This window comes from Salmo trutta, chromosome 10 (assembly GCF_901001165.1).
Source record: "Salmo trutta chromosome 10, fSalTru1.1, whole genome shotgun sequence".
Lineage (NCBI taxonomy): Eukaryota > Metazoa > Chordata > Actinopteri > Salmoniformes > Salmonidae > Salmo > Salmo trutta.
Genome location: NC_042966.1, coordinates 27,964,346 through 27,986,855, shown reverse-complemented (window position 1 = coordinate 27,986,855; position 22,510 = coordinate 27,964,346). Strand labels below are relative to the sequence as shown.

Here is a 22,510-nt window from a genome sequence, read left to right as displayed (position 1 = left end):
AGGTCCGCAGGGAGGCTAGTTTTCCTCCATTTCCGCTCGGCTGCCCGGAGCCCTGTTCTGTGAGCTCGCAATGAGTCGTCAAGCCACGGAGCAGGAGCGGAGCACCGAGCCGGCCGGGAGGATAGGGGACATAGAGAGTCAAAGGATGCAGAAAGGGAGGAGAGGAGGTTTGAGGAGGCAGAATCAGGAGATTGGTTGGAGAAGGTTTGAGCAGAGGGAAGAGATGATAGGATGGAAGAGGAGAGAGTAGCAGGAGAGAGAGAGTGAAGGTTGTGACGGCGCAATACCATCTGAGTAGGGGCAGAGCGAGTAGTGTTGGAGGAGAGCGAGAGGGAAAAGGATACAAGGTAGTGGTCGGAGACTTGGAGGGGAGTTGCAGTGAGATTAGTAGAACAGCATCTAGTAAAGAGGAGGTCAAGCGTATTGCCTGCCTTGTGAGAAGGGGGGGACGGTGAGAGGGTGAGGTCAAAAGAGGAGAGGAGTGGAAAGAAGGAGGCAGAGTGAAATGAGTCAAAGGTAGACGTAGGGAGGTTAAAGTCACTCAGAATTGTGAGGGGTGAGCCATCCTCAGGAAAGGAACTTATCAAGGCGTCAAGCTCATTGATGAACTCTCCAAGGGAACCTGGAGGGCGATAAATGATAAGGATGTTAAGCTTGAATGGGCTAGTGACTGTGACAGCATGGAATTCAAAGGAGGAGATAGACGGATGGTTCAGGGGAGAAAGAGAGAATGTCCACTTGGGAGAGATGAGGATTCCAGTGCCACCACCCCGCTGACCAGATGCTCTCGGGGTATGCGAGAACACGTGGTCAGACGAGGAGAGAGCAGTAGGAGTAGCAGTGTTTTCTGTGGTAATCCATGTTTCCGTCAGCGCCAAGAAGTCGAGGGTAGCATAGGCTGAGATGAACTCTGCCTTGTTGGCCGCAGACCGGCAGTTCCAGAGGCTGCCGGAGACTTGGAACTCCACGTGGGTCGTGCACGCTGGGACCACCAGGTTAGAGTGGCAGCGGCCATGCGGTGTGAAGCGTTTGTGTGGCCTGTGCAGAGGGGAGAGAACAGGTATAGACAGACACATAGTTGACAGGCTACAGGAGAGGCTACGCTAATGCAAAGGAGATTGGAATGAAAATGAACTAAACAACTGGGGAAGCGAGAGAGCAGGGCCTCCCTCACTAACCATTCACTGAAACACTCAAATATAACTTTTCCAACTTCCACTTTAGAAATTATAATTGATGTAAACTACAGTGGTTCAATGTTTCCAGGAATAGGCTCAAACTTAGTTTATTCAGCTAGATAACTTGGTACAGTATTCTTCCGTGAAACCCACCCAGTGCACCATATCCTATGATGCCGTAGCTAACTAGCATGCCTTGATGACAGCTTTGCGCACTCTTGGCATTCTCTCAACTAGCTTCACCTGGAATTATTTTCCAACAGTCTTGAAGGAGTTCCCACATATGCTGAGCACTTGTTGGCTGCTTTTCCTTCACTCTGCACTCCAACTCATCCCAAACCATCTCAATTCGGTTGAGGTCGTGTGATTTGTGGAGGCCAGGTCATCTGATGCAGCACTCCATCGCTCTCCTTCTTGGTCAAATAGCCCTTACACAGCTTGGAGGTGTGTTGGGTCATTGTCCTGTTGAAAAAACTATTATAGTCCCACTAAGTGCAAACCAAATGGGATGGCGTATCGCTGCAGAATGCTGTGTTCGCAATGCTGGTTAAGTGTGCCTTCAATTCTAAACAAATCACTGACAGTGTCACCAGCAAAGCACCATCACACCTCCTCCATGCTTCACGGTGGGAACCACACATGCGGAGATCATCCGTTCACCTACTCTGTGTTTCACAAAGACACAGCGGTTGGAACCCAAAAACTCAAATTTGGACTCATCAGACCAAAGGACAGATTTCCACCGGTCTAATGTCAATTGCTCGTGTTTCTTGGCCCAAGCAAGTCTCATCTTCTTATTGCTGTCCTTTAGTAGTGGTTTCTTTGCAGCAATTCGACCATGAAGGCCTGATTCACGCAGTCTCCTCTGAACTGTTGATGTTGTTGACATGTATCTCTTACTTGAACTCTGAAGCATTTATTTGGGCTGCAATCTGAGGTGCAGTTAACTCTAATGAACTTCTCCTCTGCAGCAGAGGTAACTCTGGGTCTTCCTTTCCTGTGGTGGTCCTCATGAGAGCCAGTTTCATCATAGTTCTTGATGGTTTTTGCGACTGCACTGACCTTCATGTCTTGAAGTAATGATGGACTGTCATTTCTCTTTGCTTATTTGAGCTGTTCTTGCCATAATATGGACTTGGTCTTTTACCAAATATGGCTATATTCTGTATACCACCCTACCTTGTCACAACACAACTGATTGGCTCAAACGCTTTAAGAAGGAAAGAAATTCCACAAATGTACTTTTAACAAGGCACACCTGTTAATTGAAATGCATTCCAGGTGACTACATCATGAAGCTGGTTGAGAGAATGCCAAGATTGTGCAAAGCAGTTATCAAGGCAAAGGGTGGCTACTTTGGAGAATCTCAAATATAAAATATATTTTGATTTGTTTAACATTTTTGGTTGTGATATGTTATTTCACAGTTTTGATGTCTTCACTATTATTATTCAATGTAGAGTAGGTTGAATGAGTAGGTGTGTCAACTTTTGACTGCTACTATATATTATTATTATTATTATTCTCCACTTTGACGGTCCATTTTGGCAGTTATTACTTTTGTGAATAGATAGCGATTTGTTTTTGGTGTCTGTACTCTGAAGTTGTTGACTGTGTGAGCTTGCCAGTTAGCTAGCAGTTCTCCGCTGTTAGCAGCCACTGGCTAGTAGTTCTTACTGCCCATTTAAATACTGATAATAGCAATTTTTTTCGAGTCATTACTGAATTATTTAATGTAACAATTCATTTAGACCCTGTGTTTTATTTGAAACAGCCGTTTATTTGCTGATATGTGGGCAGGCACAGGGACAAGCGGCTATTTGAGACTGTTTATGTGAAGTTTTATGGTATTTGAAAATATTTAAAATACTCCTAGGACCTGGGTTCAAATGCATGGGAGTATTTATTTGTATTTGGTTATATCTCAATATTTACTTTGAAGTAGTATTTGAACCCAGGTTAGACTAGCATACCAGTAGAATCACTGCCTGGTATGGTAATTGCTCGGCCTCCAACCGCAAGGCACTACAGAGGGTAGTGTGTACGGCCCAATACAATGGCTGTCTGCCATCCAGGACCTCTACACCAGGCAGTGTCAGAGAAAGGCCCTAAAAATTGTCAAAGACCCCAGCCACCTCAGTCATAGACTGTTCTGTCTGCAACCGCATAGCAAGCGGTACCGGAGTGCCAAGTCTAGGACCAAAAGGCTTCTCGACAGCTTTTACCCTCAAGCCATAAGACTCCTGAACAGGTAATCAAATGGCTACCCAGACTATTTGCTGTGTGTGTGTGTGTGTGTCCCATAGTAATCCTTCATTCTAAGTGGTGGAATGGAACAGAGCCCAGATGATAACGCCCAACAGGGTACCTGAACACTTTCTCTGGGAAAAGGACTTCCTGTGTCTCACTGCTTCGTTGTTCATCATTGGCTGTGGTGGGTCATGTGAGCCAGAGTCCTGATCATGCTTGAAGGAGCATTCTGGGGAACTGGTTCAGTCAGGGAGGGTTTGGATCTGGGGCTGGGCTGTGCATGCATTTTTGTGTGTTTGTGTGTCTTTCTAACAGAGGTGGGGGGAGGGGGTTAGATTGCAAGGCTTTGTGTGCGTGTGTGTATGTTTGGGGATCGGCCAGCTGCTGTACCCCTAACAACCCTAGCCTCCCCCTCCTGACCCCTATTTACATAACTCTGACTCACGCTCCGCTTCTCTGAGATGGCTATCGATGCCTTCTCGCTAAAAATGTAATATGCAAATGAGTCCGGGGGAAAAAACCTGTGTTTCTGGGAGCAGCGGCCCCATGGCCCCACCCCTCAGCCCCTGTTCAGGTCTATTTGTGAGAACAGCTTTTAAGTAGATCAGCTCATTTGCATGTTAATTATGTACAGAGCACTAATTGCTGGATTTGCCACAGCCATGCGGCGCACTGTTCGAAACAACCCCCCTTCGCCCCCACCTCTCTCACACACACACACACACACACACACACCCTTTTCCCCTAACATGCTCTGGGAGAGGGTGTACCAAGGGTGTACCTTTACACACATGGACGTTTGACACACTGAACAGTGTGGTGCAAGCGCCCCCCTGGGGCTGTTTGTTTGCTGTCAGTCAGTGCTCAACACAAACACACCGTGGAGGTTCATGCCTTAATTGCTGCCTGCTCTGAGATTAGTTTGGTAATTTCCCCAGGTTCATTAGCAGCAGTGAAAACAAGGGATCTCTCTTCTCCCTGCACAGAGTAGAGCCACGTTCACTGCTGAATGACTGGGGTTCACTGGGCTCACAATACAAAACCCAGGGCGAGGAAAGCTTTCTAGAGGGATTTCTAGACCTGTAAAGAACATCTCTGTGGCCTAGTATAGCCTAGACCTCTACTTGGCACAAAGACAAAGTTTAGAGACTTATTTTTTTCCATCCCCAGAATAAGGTTTCCCGTTCTCTTCACGTCTCTGCCCTTTATCTTTTCCACATCTATCGCTTTCCCCTTTCTTCTCCATATTTATCCCTTCCCATCTCCTCCACTATTCATCCCTCCTTTTCGCTCTCCATCTCATCCCCTCCTCTTTCTCTTCTCTCTGTTGGTGCCGTCAGTCAGGGAGGCGTTGGCGGCGGAGGACAAAGCGCTACGTGTCATTCTGGCGACGCTGTCTCATCACAGTGTCAGCAGTAATGACTTAATGAACACTTCTCCCCCAGATTAACGCTGACAGCCCGTCAGCCTAGCCAGTTAGCCGCCGAGCACCGCTCCAACACACTGGCTCTCTCTCTGAGAGACGCTAACCGCTTGCTAACTGCCTTACTGGATCCATATCCTTGATTAGCACCCCTGCAATGCTAATGAGCCTAACAATGGGAGGTGGGAGAGACAAGTCTTGGAGAGGAGTGGGGGGGAGGGGGGGTATTACAGTTGGAGATGAGACGGAGGAGAGCTGCCAGGCGGCTGCGGCCTGAGATGGAGAACTGGATTCACTCCTAGTGTGTGTGCGTGAGTGAGAGAGGGGGTGAGGGACAAATTGGGAGTGGAGTATGTAAGTGCAGCTGTACAACAGAAATGGGGAACCGAGACAGACTAGCCATTAAGTTGGACTTGACCACAGATTAATCAATATGTCTGTCACTGTGTGTACAGAGTATACTGTATGTTGTGGCTTAGCAGCCGTGTCCTAATGTAACTCATAACAGCAGGCTAGAGGTGTCACGATCAAACACCACACCCCCACACACACACACACTCTCCCCTACACACACCCTCTTCTGCTCGGCCCTCCCTCCCTTCCTTCCAGGGGACAGTGGTGTGATAACGTGAATGCCAATCTCTGTGGAACAAAAGAGTGGGACGGAGGAGAGGAAGGAGGGAAGGAGAGGCGTGCAAGGAAATAATGAAAGGATGGGAAGAAATGATCTTTCTTGTCTAATCCTTCAGGTTCTGTGCGTAAAGCACTCGCTGCCACCATCTTTTTTCAGGACTTAATTGGCTGGAAAGTGCTTGACATGCAAAGTTGGTGACATTAACGGGGGAACGTGTTTGAGTAAATCGGAGCGCAAGTGACAGCTAAATTGTACCTAGGGAAATTATGAAGCCTTCAACATGGTTAATTCTCTTTTTGGTTGGAGATGGGAGGAGAGGGCGCTGTAATTGCGATGCTGGTCGGGAGTTTCTAAAGACGTTTTTTCCTGTAAGAAGGGGTTTGGGGTATTTGGGTGGGCGGAATGGAGGTGTCGTCGAATGGAGGGAGGGTGGTGTAAATGTCTGATCGACCGTCTTGGAATTAAAGGATTCTGTAGAATTTGATAGAATACCTTTGGAACGAGGTAACTCTGACTGAGTGTATGTATGGCTGTAACTTAACTCCAGTTTGAGGATTCATATAAACACGACTGGCAGGTAGATCACGGGTCACTATATTCCTGTCCAGTAAAAGTTTCTCCCTCACTTTTTTTTAAAATAAATTACACCTCTTCTCTCCCTCTCTCTGCTGCTCTCTCATTCTCTGGAGAGTGGCTGTTCAATCAGGAAGCGAGTGGTTGAATTGCCTCTTGACTCCTGCTTGATGAATAATGTTGTCGCTCTTCATTTCAATTAAAACCGATTGCCTGAGCCCAGTTTGTGTTCCAAGCTCAATCACATCCTGTGTTTTTTGCCCGTACCCACCTCCCCCTCCTCTCCATTCTGCCCATACCAAGGTCAGACCTTTTTTGGGTGGGAGGCACATTACCTTGTCCGGTGGCTGTATAATCTTCAAGGGTAGAAAACACTACAGAAATTATACCTGTTACTCACTCCCTCCCCTCTCTCTGGCTCGCTATCCCACCCCACCTGACCCCTCCCAACGGTGCCCTATCCGCTGTGACCTCTGTGTGATTGGCATGGTAATTACCCAATCAACAGATTGATGGCGGCGCAGTCACAATAGAAGGGATTGGAGTGGTGTTTTTCTGTCTTCTCCGTCAGCCCTCTGTCAGCCCCACTCCCAGGCTCTTTGTTCAGGGGGAGGAGCGGGAGGAGGGTGGAGATGGCACGGGGAGCGCTCTAATTTTGTTGCCATATTCCTCTAAATTGCGCAGCTGGGGGTGAGGTGAGGGGGGTGAGGGATGCTGAAAGCGTTGGAGAACAGGAGAGAAGGCTAAAGATCACAAAAGAGGTTGTTTCCCGTCTATTCATCCATTCACCCTGGAAAAGCCCAATGTTTTTAATCATTTGTTCTACCAGAGAGATTTGTCAAAGGAACGTGGCCAATTGCCTCATCTCCTGGTTGACCTGTCAGGGCTGAAAAGGGCTCCATTGTTGTGAGGTCAGTCGTTTGTGACGGAGGTCAAAGGCCTGGAGTAGTCTTGTTTTCGCTCAGCCATATAGATTTGATTTTAAATGAATGTTCTCTTTCTCTGCGTGTCTCACCAGTAAGGACCTTGGCGGGGCTCTGGAGGCAGCTATGGAGTGTCAGAAGCAGTATGGACAACTCCCACGTATCCACGATGTCATCTGTGGCCTGGTGGAGAGGGGAGACACGGAGCTCCTACAGAAAGGTGAATGCCACCACCACAAATCAAATTTCTTGATCACATGCGCCAAATACAACTGGTGTAGACGTTACAGTGAAATGCTTGCTTACGTACCTTTCCCAACAAGTCAGTTTAAAAATAATAATACAAAATTAAATGGTAACTAACACGAGGAATACAATACACTAGAATGGAGCTATATACAGGAAGTACCAGATCAATGTGGAGCTATATACAGGGAGTACCAGTACCAGATCAATGTGGAGCTATATACAGGAAGTACCAGATCAATGTGGAGCTATATACAGGAAGTACCAGATCAATGTGCAGGAGTGCGAGGTATTTTAGATATGCAGATAAAGGCAGGGTAAAGTGACTAGGCATCAGGATAGATAATAATAAGGTATTTGAGGTAGATATGTACATAAAGGCAGGGTAAAGTGACTAGGCATCAGGATAGATGATAATAATAATAAGGTATTTTAGATATGTAGATGAAGGCAGGGTAAAGTGACTAGGCATCAGGATAGATAATAATAAGGTATTTGAGGTAGATATGTACATAAAGGCAGGGTAAAGTGACTAGGCATCAGGATAGATGATAATAATAATAAGGTATTTTAGATATGTAGATGAAGGCAGGGTAAAGTGACTAGGCATCAGGATAGATAATAATAAGGTATTTGAGGTAGATATGTACATAAAGGCAGGGTAAAGTGACTAGGCATCAGGATAGATAATAATAAGGTATTTGAGGTAGATATGTACATGAAGGCAGGGTAAAGTGACTAGGCATCAGGATAGATAATAATACGGTATTTGAGGTAGATATGTACATGAAGGCAGGGTAAAGTGACTAGGCATCAGGATAGATAGATAATAATGTATTTGAGGTAGATATGTACATAAAGGCAGGGTAAAGTGACTAGGCATCAGGATAGATAATAATAAGGTATTTGAGGTAGATATGTACATAAAGGCAGGGTAAAGTGACTAGGCATCAGGATAGATAATAATAAGATATTTGAGGTAGATATGTACATAAAGGCAGGGTAAAGTGACTAGGCATCAGGATAGATAATAATAAGGTATTTGAGGTAGATATGTACATGAAGGCAGGGTAAAGTGACTAGACATCAGCATAGATAATAATAAGGTATTTGAGGTAGATATGTACATGAAGGCAGGGTAAAGTGACTAGGCATCAGGATAGATAATAATAATGTATTTGAGGTAGATATGTACATAAAGGCAGGGTAAAGTGACTAGGCATCAGGATAGATAATAATAATGTATTAGAGGTAGATATGTACATAAAGGCAGGGTAAAGTGACTAGACATCAGGATAGATAATAATAAGGTATTTGAGGTAGATATGTACATAAAGGCAGGGTAAAGTGACTAGGCATCAGGATAGATAATAATAAGGTATTTGAGGTAGATATCTACATAAAGGCAGGGTAAAGTGACTAGGCATCAGGATAGATAATAATAAGGTATTTGAGGTAGATATCTACATAAAGGCAGGGTAAAGTGACTAGGCATCAGGATAGATAATAATAAGGTATTTGAGGTAGATATGTACATAAAGGCAGGGTAAAGTGACTAGGCATCAGGATAGATAATAATAAGGTATTTGAGGTAGATATGTACATGAAGGCAGGGTAAAGTGACTAGGCATCAGGATAGATAATAATACGGTATTTGAGGTAGATATGTACATGAAGGCAGGGTAAAGTGACTAGGCATCAGGATAGATAGATAATAATGTATTTGAGGTAGATATGTACATAAAGGCAGGGTAAAGTGACTAGGCATCAGGATAGATAATAATAAGGTATTTGAGGTAGATATGTACATAAAGGCAGGGTAAAGTGACTAGGCATCAGGATAGATAATAATAAGATATTTGAGGTAGATATGTACATAAAGGCAGGGTAAAGTGACTAGGCATCAGGATAGATAATAATAAGGTATTTGAGGTAGATATGTACATAAAGGCAGGGTAAAGTGACTAGGCATCAGGAGAGATAATAATAAGATATTTGAGGTAGATATGTACATAAAGGCAGGGTAAAGTGACTAGGCATCAGGATAGATAATAATAAGGTATTTGAGGTAGATATGTACATAAAGGCAGGGTAAAGTGACTAGGCATCAGGATAGATAATAATAAGGTATTTGAGGTAGATATGTACATAAAGGCAGGGTAAAGTGACTAGGCATCAGGATAGATAATAATAAGGTATTTGAGGTAGATATGTACATAAAGGCAGGGTAAAGTGACTAGGCATCAGGATAGATAATAATAAGGTATTTGAGGTAGATATGTACATGAAGGCAGGGTAAAGTGACTAGACATCAGGATAGATAATAATAAGGTATTTAAGGTAGATATGTACATGAAGGCAGGGTAAAGTGACTAGGCATCAGGATAGATAATAATAAGGTATTTGAGGTAGATATGTACATAAAGGCAGGGTAAAGTGACTAGGCATCAGGATAGATAATAATAAGGTATTTGAGGTAGATATGTACATGAAGGCAGGGTAAAGTGACTAGGCATCAGGATAGATGATAATAATAATAAGGTATTTTAGATATGTAGATGAAGGCAGGGTAAAGTGACTAGGCATCAGGATAGATAATAATAAGGTATTTGAGGTAGATATGTACATAAAGGCAGGGTAAAGTGACTAGGCATCAGGATAGATAATAATAAGATATTTGAGGTAGATATGTACATGAAGGCAGGGTAAAGTGACTAGGCATCAGGATAGATAATAATAAGGTATTTGAGGTAGATATCTACATAAAGGCAGGGTAAAGTGACTAGGCATCAGGATAGATAGATAATACGAGTAAAATAAAGAACAGAGTAGCAGCAGCAGCAAATAATACGTTTGTGAATGTGTGAGGGTTTTGTGTAGTTTGTGTGTATATGTGTAGTGAATGTGTACATATTTGTATTTATTATGGATCCCCACTCTTCCTGGGCTCCAGCAAAATTAAGGCAGTTATACAATTTTAAAAACATTACAATGCATTCATAACAGATTTCACAACACACTAAGTGTGTGTCCTCAGGCCCATACTCCACTACCACATATCTACAATGCAAAATCCATGCGTACGTGTGTGTATACTGCCTATGTTATCGTGTGTGTGTATGCATGTGTTTGTGTTACTTCACAGTCCCTGCTTATAGTCTAGGTCAGTGCAGATAGTTCAGGTATCATTAGTTGACTATTTAGCTTCTACCCCCAAGCCATAAGACTGCTGGTCCGTGAGTCGATGCTCCGGTACTGTTTGCCAGACGGTAGCAGAGTGAACAGTATGGTTTGGCTGGCTGGAGTTTTGGCCATTTTTCAGGCCTTCCTCAGATATAGAGGCCCTGGATGGCAGGGAGCTCGTTCCCAGTGTTGTACTGGGCTGTCTCCCAACTCTTCATCCATCCCTCCTCCCTCCATCCTCACATTCATGACATGTAGTGCAACAATGTGTGTTGTGATGTACAATGTACACTCTCCCAGGCCAGCCCGTAGTCACTGTGTAGTGTCTACTAAGAGCCCACAATTGACAACGGGCCCCAGGTCACTGTGTAGGATGCTGGCGATCATGATTTTAATGGCTCCTCCTCTTGACAAAAGGGTGGTGAAGGGGTTAAGTCCTTTGTGTGCAGTAGGTGAGTGGGTTTGAGTGCCCCCCCCCTGTTGAGCACCACTCTACACCCCCTGGCCCTATGCCCTCTTCTCTCACCCTGTGAGTGGCACTGCCCCTGCCCAGGGTCAGACAGGGCTCCCCTTAAACACACACCCCTGTGCTGCTCTGTCCTCTCACCCTGCCTGGAAACAACATATGGTGTCAGTTATCAAAAATTCACTTCATTTCTATCCCTCAGCAAACTTATGAATGGATGGAAATAGTATTCTGGGTGTTTGTCCCTTTTTCAAATGTACAGATTGTTGAAGAGTGTGAGGTTTGCGTTGGTATTAGTTTTGAGCGTCTCTATGGATAGACTGTGTGTGCTGGTGTGTATGCAGATGAGCCCCCACATCTCCACCTGGCCAGTGCCTGATAGAGGGAGATTGGCAGCAGACTGCTGAGAGCAGCTCTTTGAGAAGTTTCAGCTCTGAAAGCCAAGCAGCTTATAGCCATTCTAATGGGACTGGAAGAATGCGGGGAAAAGCTTTCTGCAAGTGTGTGTGTGTGTGTGTGTGTGTGTGTTGTTTTGTTTAGCCTCTCATACCTCTCTCTCCTCGCTCTCCGTCTCCTCTTCCCACAGCGATGGACTTTGTGAGCCAGGAGCGAGGCGAGATGACAATGCTGTACGACCTCTTTTTCGCCTTCATGCAGACCGGCCGCCACCGGGAGGCCCGCAAAATCATTGAGGTGGGACCACCACACCACCTCCCATTGTGTTTGCATGCAGCACACAGCTATTTTAAAGATACTTAATTAGTCGGCAGTAATAAGTTCCCTCTTTTTAAATTCGATTGGGTCTAAATCTGAACTAATGCCATTCCTCACCAACACAATAGAACAGGTGGGGGAAGCAGAGGAGTGTGTGTTTGTGCGTGTTACGTGCTGGATGTGGCCAGTGGTTTATATGAAAAGCAGTCACTTTTTTCCCATTTCTATTAAGAGATTGGAGCCAATCCTATCTCTGTGAATTTCCTGGGAGCTAACAGGTCAGGGGTTAAGCTATACTTCTGATTTGAAGGATTGACTGCGTTTTTGTATTTGCATATTAACTGGCTAGAGAGGACAGGCACATTCCTGAACACATTGCTGTATATAGCTGTGGTATTAAGGGGTAGGTTAACGCCTAAAACTCTGGGGAGCTGTTTAACGTCTCGGGAACCACATTACTATGATATAGCCGTCTTCTGAGATGGCCAGCAAACACCGTTTCAGGAGAGGGATGCTAATTGGACTGTTGTGTGAGGTGGTTACTCCTTAGGTTACTCCTTAGGTACCTCATTCTGGGGGCAGGGTTAGGGTTCAGTAGAGCTGCACATTGAAGATGTTTTGAGGGGGTACCTCATTCTGGGGGCAGGGTTAGGGTTCAGCAGAGCTGCACATTGAAGATGTTTTGTGGCTGGAGTGGAGAAGAGCTTCTATTAGCTGGAGGTACCTAGGGAAGAAGCGCTCCGTACAAGTCCTGTTTTCTTGATTCGTTTTCTGTGTCTTTTGTTCGTGTCAGTCCATCCGCCGTCTCTGCTTTCAGGCCGTTCCCCCGACACACACTCCAAACACGTGCAGCTCACGAGTCTATTCTTCCTCACTGAACATTTATTTAGACAAAACCATTCAGATGTTTAATTATCCAACCATTCTAATCTCCCTGCTCAATTCCCCTGTCTACTCTGTCCACTTGCATGACTGGATGGATACCAGTTAGTACGGAGTAGTGCCATGAGGTGTGTGTCAGTGCGTATTCTTGTTTTAAGTCAAATGGGGGTATTTGTGTACTGTGTGTATGTGGGGCGGAAGCTGGAACGCAGATGCTGTAACCATATGTGCGTGTCTTAATGCAGATATTAATTTGACCATAGACACAATCCATCCCGTTTAGGATTTCATCCTTACCATTTCCAGAACTGTGCCCTCATACGATCCTTATTAAAGTTAGGTAGATGTAGTGGTTGTTGTTATTGTTGTTCTGGGCTGCAGCAGGCTGGCTGGCAGGGCCCATCCTAAGCCTCTTCCTGGTTATTAAAAACTCATCAGATGAGGAGGCTTTGGTCCGGGGGGATAAGATGAAAATGATGTCGGTGAGGATGGATCGACAGCAGAGGGTTGGTCTCTCGATAAGGAGGGGAGCAGGCGATTTAGTTATTTGGCCCTGAACGCCTTTTAATATCCTGATTCTTCAGGATGAGAATAATGCTGTCTGCTGGAACTGTGTGGCTCTCGCACTCTCTCTCTTTCAACTTGACCAGATCATCTATGTATCATGGTGTCCTGGCCCTGTGTCAGGGCTAGCCAAAAGCTGCTTGTCCCCTCTGAGTTTCTATAAGGAGGATTTAGGACATGAACTATGATTCGCAAACCCTCTTAAATATTGACATGCTATTATTGTGTACTAATACCCCTCTAAGAATGGGACAGGGACTGTACGTTTCATGTCATCTTAGAAAGGGAGGTTCCGACAAGCTTCAGATGATACCAGACCAACACAAAACATTTAGTATTATACATTTCAACTTCAATATCTTCTCTTGGGTTTTTGTTTTGACCTGAAATGCCCTTCAGTTCCGTTGACATTCTTCTGGTTTTGTATGTTTGTGATAATCTGTTTCAAATGTGGGCAGTTGGATTTAGGCCTGAAGGGAGTCTCCTTTCTGGTCTATTGTGAACTTGTGACTCACTACATGTAGTTGTGTACTGTGGTTAATGTCTCCATATTGTGCAGAGCTTTGTATTGAGGCTGAATGTAGAAGAGAACTCTCTACCTGGTCTGTGTGTATAAATAGCAGCGAAGTGGTCTCATGTCGGACCGGTAGGTCAGAATCAGAAAAAGCTCTCGCTCCCCCAACCAGATATCCTCTCCATGTGAACTCGGACCCCTAACTCTGCCCACTAATTAAAACGAGTGATATCTGGGAGGTCAGATGGATGAGGGAGATCTATCACAGAGACCTTTCCTCTTCAGTGGAGCTTCAAGTGTCAGAACAGAGAGGCTAGCCGCTGACTCTGTTTTGTATAATTGCAAGGTGTTTAATTGCAGGTAATTAAATGAAATACAATAGAAATGGGTACCACTTTTTGGTTATGGTTAAGGTTAGGTGGTTTTGTTAAGGGGTGGGCACCATTAGGTAGGGGTGTGTGTGTGTGTGTGTGTGTGTGTGTGTGTGTGTGTGTGTGTGTGTGTGTGTGTGTGTGTGTGTGTGTGTGTGTGTGTGTGTGTGTGTGTGTGTGTGTGTGTGTGTGTGTGTGTGTGTGTGTGTGTGTGTGTGTGTGTGTGTGTCGGGTGAGTTGTGTAAGTGGGGAGTATTAATTATAAGTGTCAAATACAAGGAATTGAGATTGTTGAGCATAATTTGTGAGCGGGTGGCATGACTACATGAGGATGAGTATAGAAAGGCTATGTGAGTTTGTGCAACAGTCACTACTGCATTGTCTTTGCTGTGTGATGTGAGCTTGTTGTGGCGCTCTAGTCCAGACAGCATAGTCAAAGGGGCCGAGTTTCATAAACCACAAAGCAGCAGGCAGGAGATTGTCTTAATAATCTGACCTAGATGTCCTTTTGGGGATTGGGATATGTGCTGGAAGTGAAAAGTAGAGAGTGTGTGTGTGAAGCGGGAGGAAGAGGGACTTATCACCATGGATTTTATGCCCGGGAAGATTTGCCCTCGGGGGGCTTAGATCTCTGGCTGGAGGGGTGGGGGGTAGCAAGCTGGGCTGGGGGGGGGGGGATTTCCTGTTCGCTGTAGAAAAAATATGTACCACTTGCGCTCGGCCTTATTTACTAAGCAGATTAGACGCGGCGGCGGAGAACAGAACAAATTGTAATTTGTCCTTTGGCTGGTTGTATAAGACCATAATGCGTAGTCTTTTTTTGATCAAGTAGCCATGGTCCTGCAGCACAGGGGGATTGAGAGATCTTGGTCATAGACAGATTAACATTCTGCCCTATCTCACTCTGATTGACTGGAGCACTGATGAAATGCTATCCCATCTCTAACCCCTTCCACCCCACCCTCCCTAGCCCATATGAACACATATCACTCCAAAAATACAGTGTGCTTATGCCACCCTCTGTGTGCGTGTCCAAAGGGCATCATACCATAGTATTATCCAGAGCCATTATTATATGGCTCCGGTATTATCCATATACACCCTTCATCTTCTATCTTTTTCATATCTGTTTCTAGTCATTTTGAGCCTGTTGGATATTACTTTCTTGGATAACTCAGGGGGATTGTTCTAGAGTTGAGATATTCAGATATTCACTTCTGGGAAATTACAGGAATTTATGGGTTTAATGTGTATTAAATCATATACTCAATCATGAGGTATGAAATGGAGGTCCCGGTATGTTTCAGCTTGTTGGGTTTTTGATGTACCCTGTACAGTATGCAATACAGAAAGGTTTATGAGGCACTAGGTGATTTAACATAAACCACGTTGTATTTGTTTATTAAGTCCTTTCTGTTGTTCCCACAGACTCCAGGTTTAAGGGCTAGACCAGGACGCCTTCAGTGGTATGCTGAGAAATGCATTAACGGCAACCAGGTGAGAGAGAGAGACCACACACAGTCGCACACACATGCGCACACACCACGTCTAAAGTGTTGTGTCCCTGTGTAGATGGAGTCTTTGGAGAGCATGGTGGACATGACAGCCAAGCTGTTTGAATGTGACCGAGATGAGCTGTATCACTACCTGTTGAGGCTCTGCAGTAAGTCCCCCTAAACCTCCATCCCTACTCTTCTCTGACTGGCTGGCTTTCCTGTCGACATCCTATTAAGTTACTATTCTATTAGTATTCTAATCTGGGTTGGGCTCAATTCGAATCAAAGGCAGTCAATTCAGGAAGTAAACTGACATTTCAAATAAGTGATTGAAAAAGGGGCATCTATTTTTAATGGCTTCTCGATAAACTGAAAAGGATATATTTGTCAAATCACTTCCTAAATTGATTCCCTTCAATTCGAATAGAGCCCAACCCTGATTCTAATTCATAATTCTAAGGTATTTCCTGTATCTCACCATGGCTGTATGGATGGACTGACTGCATGCCAGATATTGTTAATCTACGTTCTCCAACAGGGGAAGTTTATGAACCTCACTTTACCCCTGACTGGTTATATTAAGCCCCCCCAAGTATCCCTAAAGTCACTACTACTTACCTCCATCTCCTCTTCTCATATGACTGTTTAACCTTTACCCCCCCCCCAATCCTTGGCAGCAATGTGGCGTAACCCTAGGGCCATTTAGTGTGTGAGAGAATGGGTTCAGAATCCCAGTATCCACAGATAGTGTATGATTAGATTACATCTCGTGATTGGAAGATTGAGCTTTTTGGAACTGTTTGCCCAATTCAGCCTGGGTCAGATAAAGCCTGCTCGGATACAAATCAAATCAGCCCAGAGTTAAGTGTCTGGCTGACGAGGATGAGCAGATTAGGCCATTTCTGCCTTGATTGCTCTCTCAGCATTAAGCAGCATGAGTGTCAACAAGGAATCTTGATGTCTGTGTGCGTATACACGTTTGTGTGCGTGTTTTATTTTTTTAATTGAACCTTTTATTTATCCAAGTCTCGTTTATAAAATACATTTTTCAAGAGTTTGTGTGTGCGTACGTGTGATCATGCTCTTTCTCACCCTCAGAGGACACAAACGACTGGCGCAAGGCGGAGGCCACCTGGACCAAGATGCAGGAGGAGAACGTGATACCAAGAGAGAGGACCCTGCGCATACTGGCTGACATCCTCAAGAGTAATGGACAGGAGGTGCCTTTCGAGGTGCCTGAGGTAAAAAGCCTTCTGAAATCACTTACCGTTCTGCCACCACTAGTAAGCACAGCTCTCCTTTTATTTCTATTCCATCAAATCAGTAATTTTCCAAAATCAGTGTTTGCTTCATTAAAGCTCATCCTCTCTGCTAATGTTCAGTTTGTTGCACAGTGAATCGTGGGCAGGACGCTACCTTTTAGTACCTCAGAGTTTATTATAGGCTTCATTATCATTGGCTTGCCGTGGTGCCCCCTCTGTCCTGGTTGACTCCAAGTTTGTTGAAATCCCTGAACTAGTCTGATTTCTCCGCACCTCTGGCGACAGTCAGTCTGAAACAACAAATCGTTGTATTTTAGCTACAGCTAGGGTAAATTTGAATTTGGGATGATCGTTGGGACAGGAATTAATACTAGCCCCTAATGCCTAAATAATTCAGCCACTGCTAAATAGCACCATGTCTGCTGCTTAGTGGACTTTAGCACCAGTCTCTAGAGGACTCTGGCAGAGGCTACTGGAAAGATGTGACCAAATTACCCAGCATTCCCTCCGCCTGACTGCACCCGTTTCCTCTGTTGATTCAAAATACATTATTTCTCCATTGGAATACATTATTTTCCAGCTTCCTTCCAGTTGTGTCCATGTTTGTTTGGCTTGTTGGTGAGGCCTGGAGGGAGATGAGACTCAAAGTGATGGCTTTAGCCCTTGGCGTTGACCCTTGTGACCTGAGGCGCCCTGGAGTTGTCAACCCCCACACCCCCTTTTAGCCTCCCCGGCCCGTATGCCTAGCCTAATTTACCCCTGGCCAGTGTAGCTTAACCCCCTCCCCCTGTCGCAGAACGGGTGACTGAAGATTGAGGGGCCCTACTCAGTCTACTAAACACACACACACCTCACTCAAAAAAGACGCATCGCAATTCTTATACTTAAAGGGAAATTTCGCATGACATGCGCAAAAGGTTCCTGCAACGTGGGTATAATTAGTGTCATTGAACAGGCCTATACCCGTGCTAGAGACTGAATGACAAAGCCTAGTCACTGGCACGAATAGAAACCAGTACAAAACACCCCCACGTTTGTGTTTTTCCACGGAGTACAGCCCATGTGCCGGTCGCGTCAAATCCATTGTATTGAAACACTGGAACATCCTCAAATGTGATCCAAATCTACGAGAATTCACAACATGTCCCCCTCGCATTTGTTTTCGCCGTGCGCGCAATCTAGCCGATTCCGTTATGCACAGCATGCAGCAAACCAAGAAGCGTGACGCTAGGCTCCCAGGCCCTCCCAATGGAAATTACATTGACAATATGACCAATACAACAACAACAAAAATACCACCCAAGAACAGGTAAAGAATAATACAAAATCTAAAGCATCATTAATTGTAGCACCACAAAAGTCCTATACATGTTCAAATGCATCTGTGCTGCTGTTTATATTGGACATACTAAGCGAGCATTGAAGCATCGCAGAACTTAAGGCTGCTTTTAGAAATAAAAACAGACTATGCTATTGCGCGCCACTGCATCGAAGCCAACCATGGCTCACCTTCCTCCCTGCTCTTTGTAGCCATAGAACACTTCCAAGTTTCACCAAGAGGAGGTGATATGGAACATAACTAAAACATTCTGCCATTGTTTTTTCATTATGTTCCGGCTGCACGATCATCCGCTCAAGAAGAAAAAATTGGCCAGCGCGCTGATAATAAAAGTGAATTCATAATTAAAAAATATATATATATTTTACAGTCTTATAGAGAGAAGACTATTCACTAGTTTTATGAGAGAACTAGAGCGAGGGCGTAATGGTACCATTGAAAGCCTCGCTGACAGCTGTCTATAGGCATTTAGAAGAAATGTCTGTGGTCTGCAGCCACTACAAAATAACACAAGGTATTTTTGAATACGAGGTGTTATTTATATGTATAGTAAGTAGTGGCAAGAGAACCGTTGACGCTACATAAGGTAAATAGCAAGTAACAACAAGAGAATCGTTGAAGATGCACATGGGTAATAAGGGAGATTACCGAGCGTGTTTGGGAATGGTACTAAGTGGATGTGAAGTTGTGTGATTGTGAGATATGACATGTAAAGCTGATTTTAAAATTTTGATAATAAGAGCTTCTGACAGATGTTCACTATAGTGCATTACTTTTTTTTGGAACCTCTCCAGTGTACGGATAATTAACAATGATCCATTTAAGATGGACTTTGAGAGTCCCTGTGTAAGAATTTCCACAACACGTCCGAACGGTTTGGCCTATAAACTAATATGGAAAGATGAGGACTCTCACGAACGCTCTTCTCCGTTTTGCTCGATGACACCCACAAGTCAGTAACGCTGATGTGCCAGCTTCTGTCTGTAGCATCCGAACCGTTTTGGGCTACAAACTAACCCCACTGTGGAAAGGAAAGACTCTCACGATGGTCTTCTCCGTTTTGCTCTACAACCCCCACAAGTGTCACGGGACTCATCTGAAGGTAAAAAAAAAATATATATATTTCCTGAGCTTTCTTATATCTCCTAGATATAGGGCAGGCACTTCAAAACCTTATTCCTAATAGTCATACCATGGATCATTTATCTATCTTAAAATGTTGGCTTAGTAGAACTAAACCCCCCCCCCCCAACACAACAGCTTAGACTTTTAGGGGTTCATGACTATATACTGTGGCAGAGCCTCCTATCTTATTCTACCTTATCTTCTCTTAGTACTACTTCTACTAAATACATCAGATTCACAAGAAGCCCTTCTCTGCAGCCAACTCAACATGGCTTCCAGTTTCTGTCTCTCCATCAGTAAAAAGCCACTGGTTGCCTGAGCTCATAGAACTCCCTCCTCACTCTCCTGTGAAACTCCACCTTGCGCTTCATTTCCATGTGCTTGTGGAACAGACTTCCAGTACCACTCACAATCCCAGATCTCTGAGAAACCTGGGAGGACCTGACCCAAAGCTACATGTTCAACCAGTTCTAGATGTACCTTAATGCATTCTAAACATGGAATGTTGAGAAATACACAAATGGCAATAAACCAAATCCTGGTGAGAATACACTATTTAATTCTTACCCTTGTCGATGATATTTGATGGTCTTGCAAGGAGATATTGATATGCCATCCATGGTCCGGACTGATGAAATTGCTGGGTGTAGAAGCTCATTTTAGAAAAATGTATAATCTTCGATGGCAGAAGCAAGTCCTCTTGCAACCAAAACGGAGTTGCAAATCAACGCTGTGGTTCTTAACCAAGCATTCTCAATACAAACATTCTACCTACTTTGCTTTGGTTGATTTTGTGTTTTCATTATTCAGAATTGCCATGACAATGAAAAATAGTGAAATTAAGTGAAGTACTAAAATCAGTTTTACATTGAACTCGACACAGACATGCACCAATCACCCAGATATGTTGTGATATGCAATTTGCGACTCTGTTTCTATGCTTCATTGTAGAATTATGAAACACACATTCACTTGCGCACGCACACACTTTTTCTATGGGATAAGGATGGATATATCTGCTCTTGTGTTCCTATCGTTTGTGTACCATGGGGACCGGTGTTTTTGTATCGTGGGAATGGTGACCCATATGTTACCAGTGGCTGTTTTGATAGTAGTTATTCACAGCATGTTGTACTCTACCTTTCCATAGGTGTGGTATGAGCAGGCTGCAGACAGAGAAGCACAGGCAGAGACCAAGCCTGAAGGGTCAAAGGGCAAAGCCACCAAGTCAGCCAGCACTCAGGCTGCTACTGCAGAGAACAGCCCTGCTGACTATCAGTTCAGACTGCTCACCCTCTGCAAGAAGGGCATGGCTAAAGGTACGCAGCCCTGGGGAGTTTATATTGCTGCCTGACCTCCATTGGTAATATTGGGGATTTCCTGGGCTTCTCTTAATACAGGAACATCAATTCTACAGACTGTCCCATGACCACTGAGACACGTTTTACAAAATATTTTTTGGTTGTCCCGTTGACATGGTGGATTGTTGAATGCTTTTCATGTTTCCTGATGGTGATCTCTATCAACCCCTCTTTCCTGCTACATTTCTCATTCCCTCCATCTCCCTCTGTTGGTCTGTCCAGAGGCCTATGATATGCTGAAGGATATTGATAGGAAGGGTGTGACCCTGGGCCCGGCCCCCTACGACAGTCTGATCCGGGCTCTGCTGGCCGAGGGTAGTATGGAGGACGCCATGGTGGTCAAAGAGATGTGAGTTTGTCTGTCCTGTGTGTGTTCACCAGTCAGTATGTCCTGTGTCCCCTCCCTCACTCCCCCTCTCTATCTGCCAGTGGTCCTGACAAAGAAACCACACACTTTTACAGTGGGCTACTTCCACACTCGGAGCCAAATTCTGGTTTGTCACAGGTTAAGCTTACAGTATACAGGGCAGCCAGGGCTCTTGAATTAGGTTTGAGATTACCAAGTGATTGTGAATTGACCCTTAACCCTGCTGGATGTGAACAGCAGTGGTCTGGTAAGCCTCGGAAGCGCTTGAGCCCCTTCCTATCACCACAGATTAATTTGGTTTTCTGGGAAGCGGATGACTTTGCACAAAAATGACAATCTTCTGCTGATTAGTAATGTATCGTGTGTGTGTTTTTTGGTTGTCCTGGGATCTCAGTAGCAGGCGTTATCCCTTTTAAAAAACGAGAGCAAAATTAGGTTCTCATCGCTCATAACACATGACTGATGATCTGTCCCCTTCGAGCAGGAGAGTCTTTGTATAATCCTCTCCTCTTCCCTCGCTCACTGCCCTCGCTCACTGCCCTCGGGTGGCTGTTGAACATCCCTATGTGTGTCTGTCTGTGTGTTTATGAACAGTTAGCAGAATTACCACAAGGACTCAACGCATACCTTCCACATTACACACATCACATCTCATCCCCACCTGTCCCCCTTCGCTCCAGAACTTTTGGTACCCCTATGTCAGGCCAGTATAGGGCATGACTTAACCCAGGGTATTTTAGTCCTGTGAGGGACCTTGAATTTATCAGAGAAGGGAGGGAGGCAGGGGGGTTGGTTTAATCATGTGGGAAGATGATCAAGACGCCAGTACAGTAATAATTCCCCTAGTGTGTATAAAGCCCAGTCTCTTGCGTGTGGATGACTTGGACAGGGCTGGAGCCAGATGGGGCCCAAGGCTGGGTTGGGGAGAGGAGGAGGAGGGGCTGCATCATAACTGAGCAGTGGGGCGCTTAGCAGAGATTAAGGGGATTGGGATGGAGAGAAATGTGGGAGGGTCAGAGCGGAAGTTGGGTGGAGGGGGGAGACCCCAGAGAGAGGGTGAAAAGAGTGCGGGAGATGGGGAGGCTAGAGGGCAGCGACAGGAGGGATTTTCTTTCCTTGGGATTGATAAGAATCACTCTGACCGAGGTTTCCGCAGCAATCTGTCCGAGTGAGCGGAGGGCTGGTGGTTGGCCGGCCCGGCGATAAGGAGCATGAGGCCAACGCTCAATTGAGCAGCCAGATTAATCCGGTCGGAGACTGTAATAATAAAAGAGAGATTGATTGAGGTATTAGTGGCTCTGAAATGGGAAAAAAAGATGTCTGAAAGGACAAGGGGATAGATTGAGGGATGGAGGGAAAGGGACATTACATAGGGTCTCATCACTGCAGCAGCTGTTCTCTCCCTGCCCAGCCCCGGAGGAGACTCACAGCCCCCCACACTCGGAGCTGGAGAGGACCTCAGAGGGAGTAGTCTGAACACCCGGTTGTTTTGTAATACTTCTATGGCCAGACTTGATTGGCAATCGGACTCACTTTCACTCTGTCCCTCTGTTTCAGTCTTATTTTCCCCCCTCTTCTCTCTATGCCCATTTCAGTGGAGTGGAGGGTTGGTCACCTCTGCTCTGCTTTAAGGTTGAAG

At 45.0% G+C, this 22,510-nt stretch overlaps 1 protein-coding gene across 1 annotated transcript in view; it reads left to right on the top strand.

Annotated features, from left to right (window-relative positions):
• The window catches only part of lrpprc (leucine-rich pentatricopeptide repeat containing), an 83,320-nt gene that overhangs the window by 43,547 nt on the left and 17,263 nt on the right, over window positions 1-22,510 (top strand). The window contains exons 24-30 of the mRNA XM_029765220.1: window positions 7,077-7,201; window positions 11,463-11,569; window positions 15,350-15,418; window positions 15,494-15,584; window positions 16,516-16,658; window positions 20,294-20,462; window positions 20,727-20,853. Of these exons, the coding sequence (XP_029621080.1) occupies window positions 7,077-7,201; window positions 11,463-11,569; window positions 15,350-15,418; window positions 15,494-15,584; window positions 16,516-16,658; window positions 20,294-20,462; window positions 20,727-20,853 (831 nt within the window). The remainder of the gene's footprint in view (window positions 1-7,076; window positions 7,202-11,462; window positions 11,570-15,349; window positions 15,419-15,493; window positions 15,585-16,515; window positions 16,659-20,293; window positions 20,463-20,726; window positions 20,854-22,510) is intronic.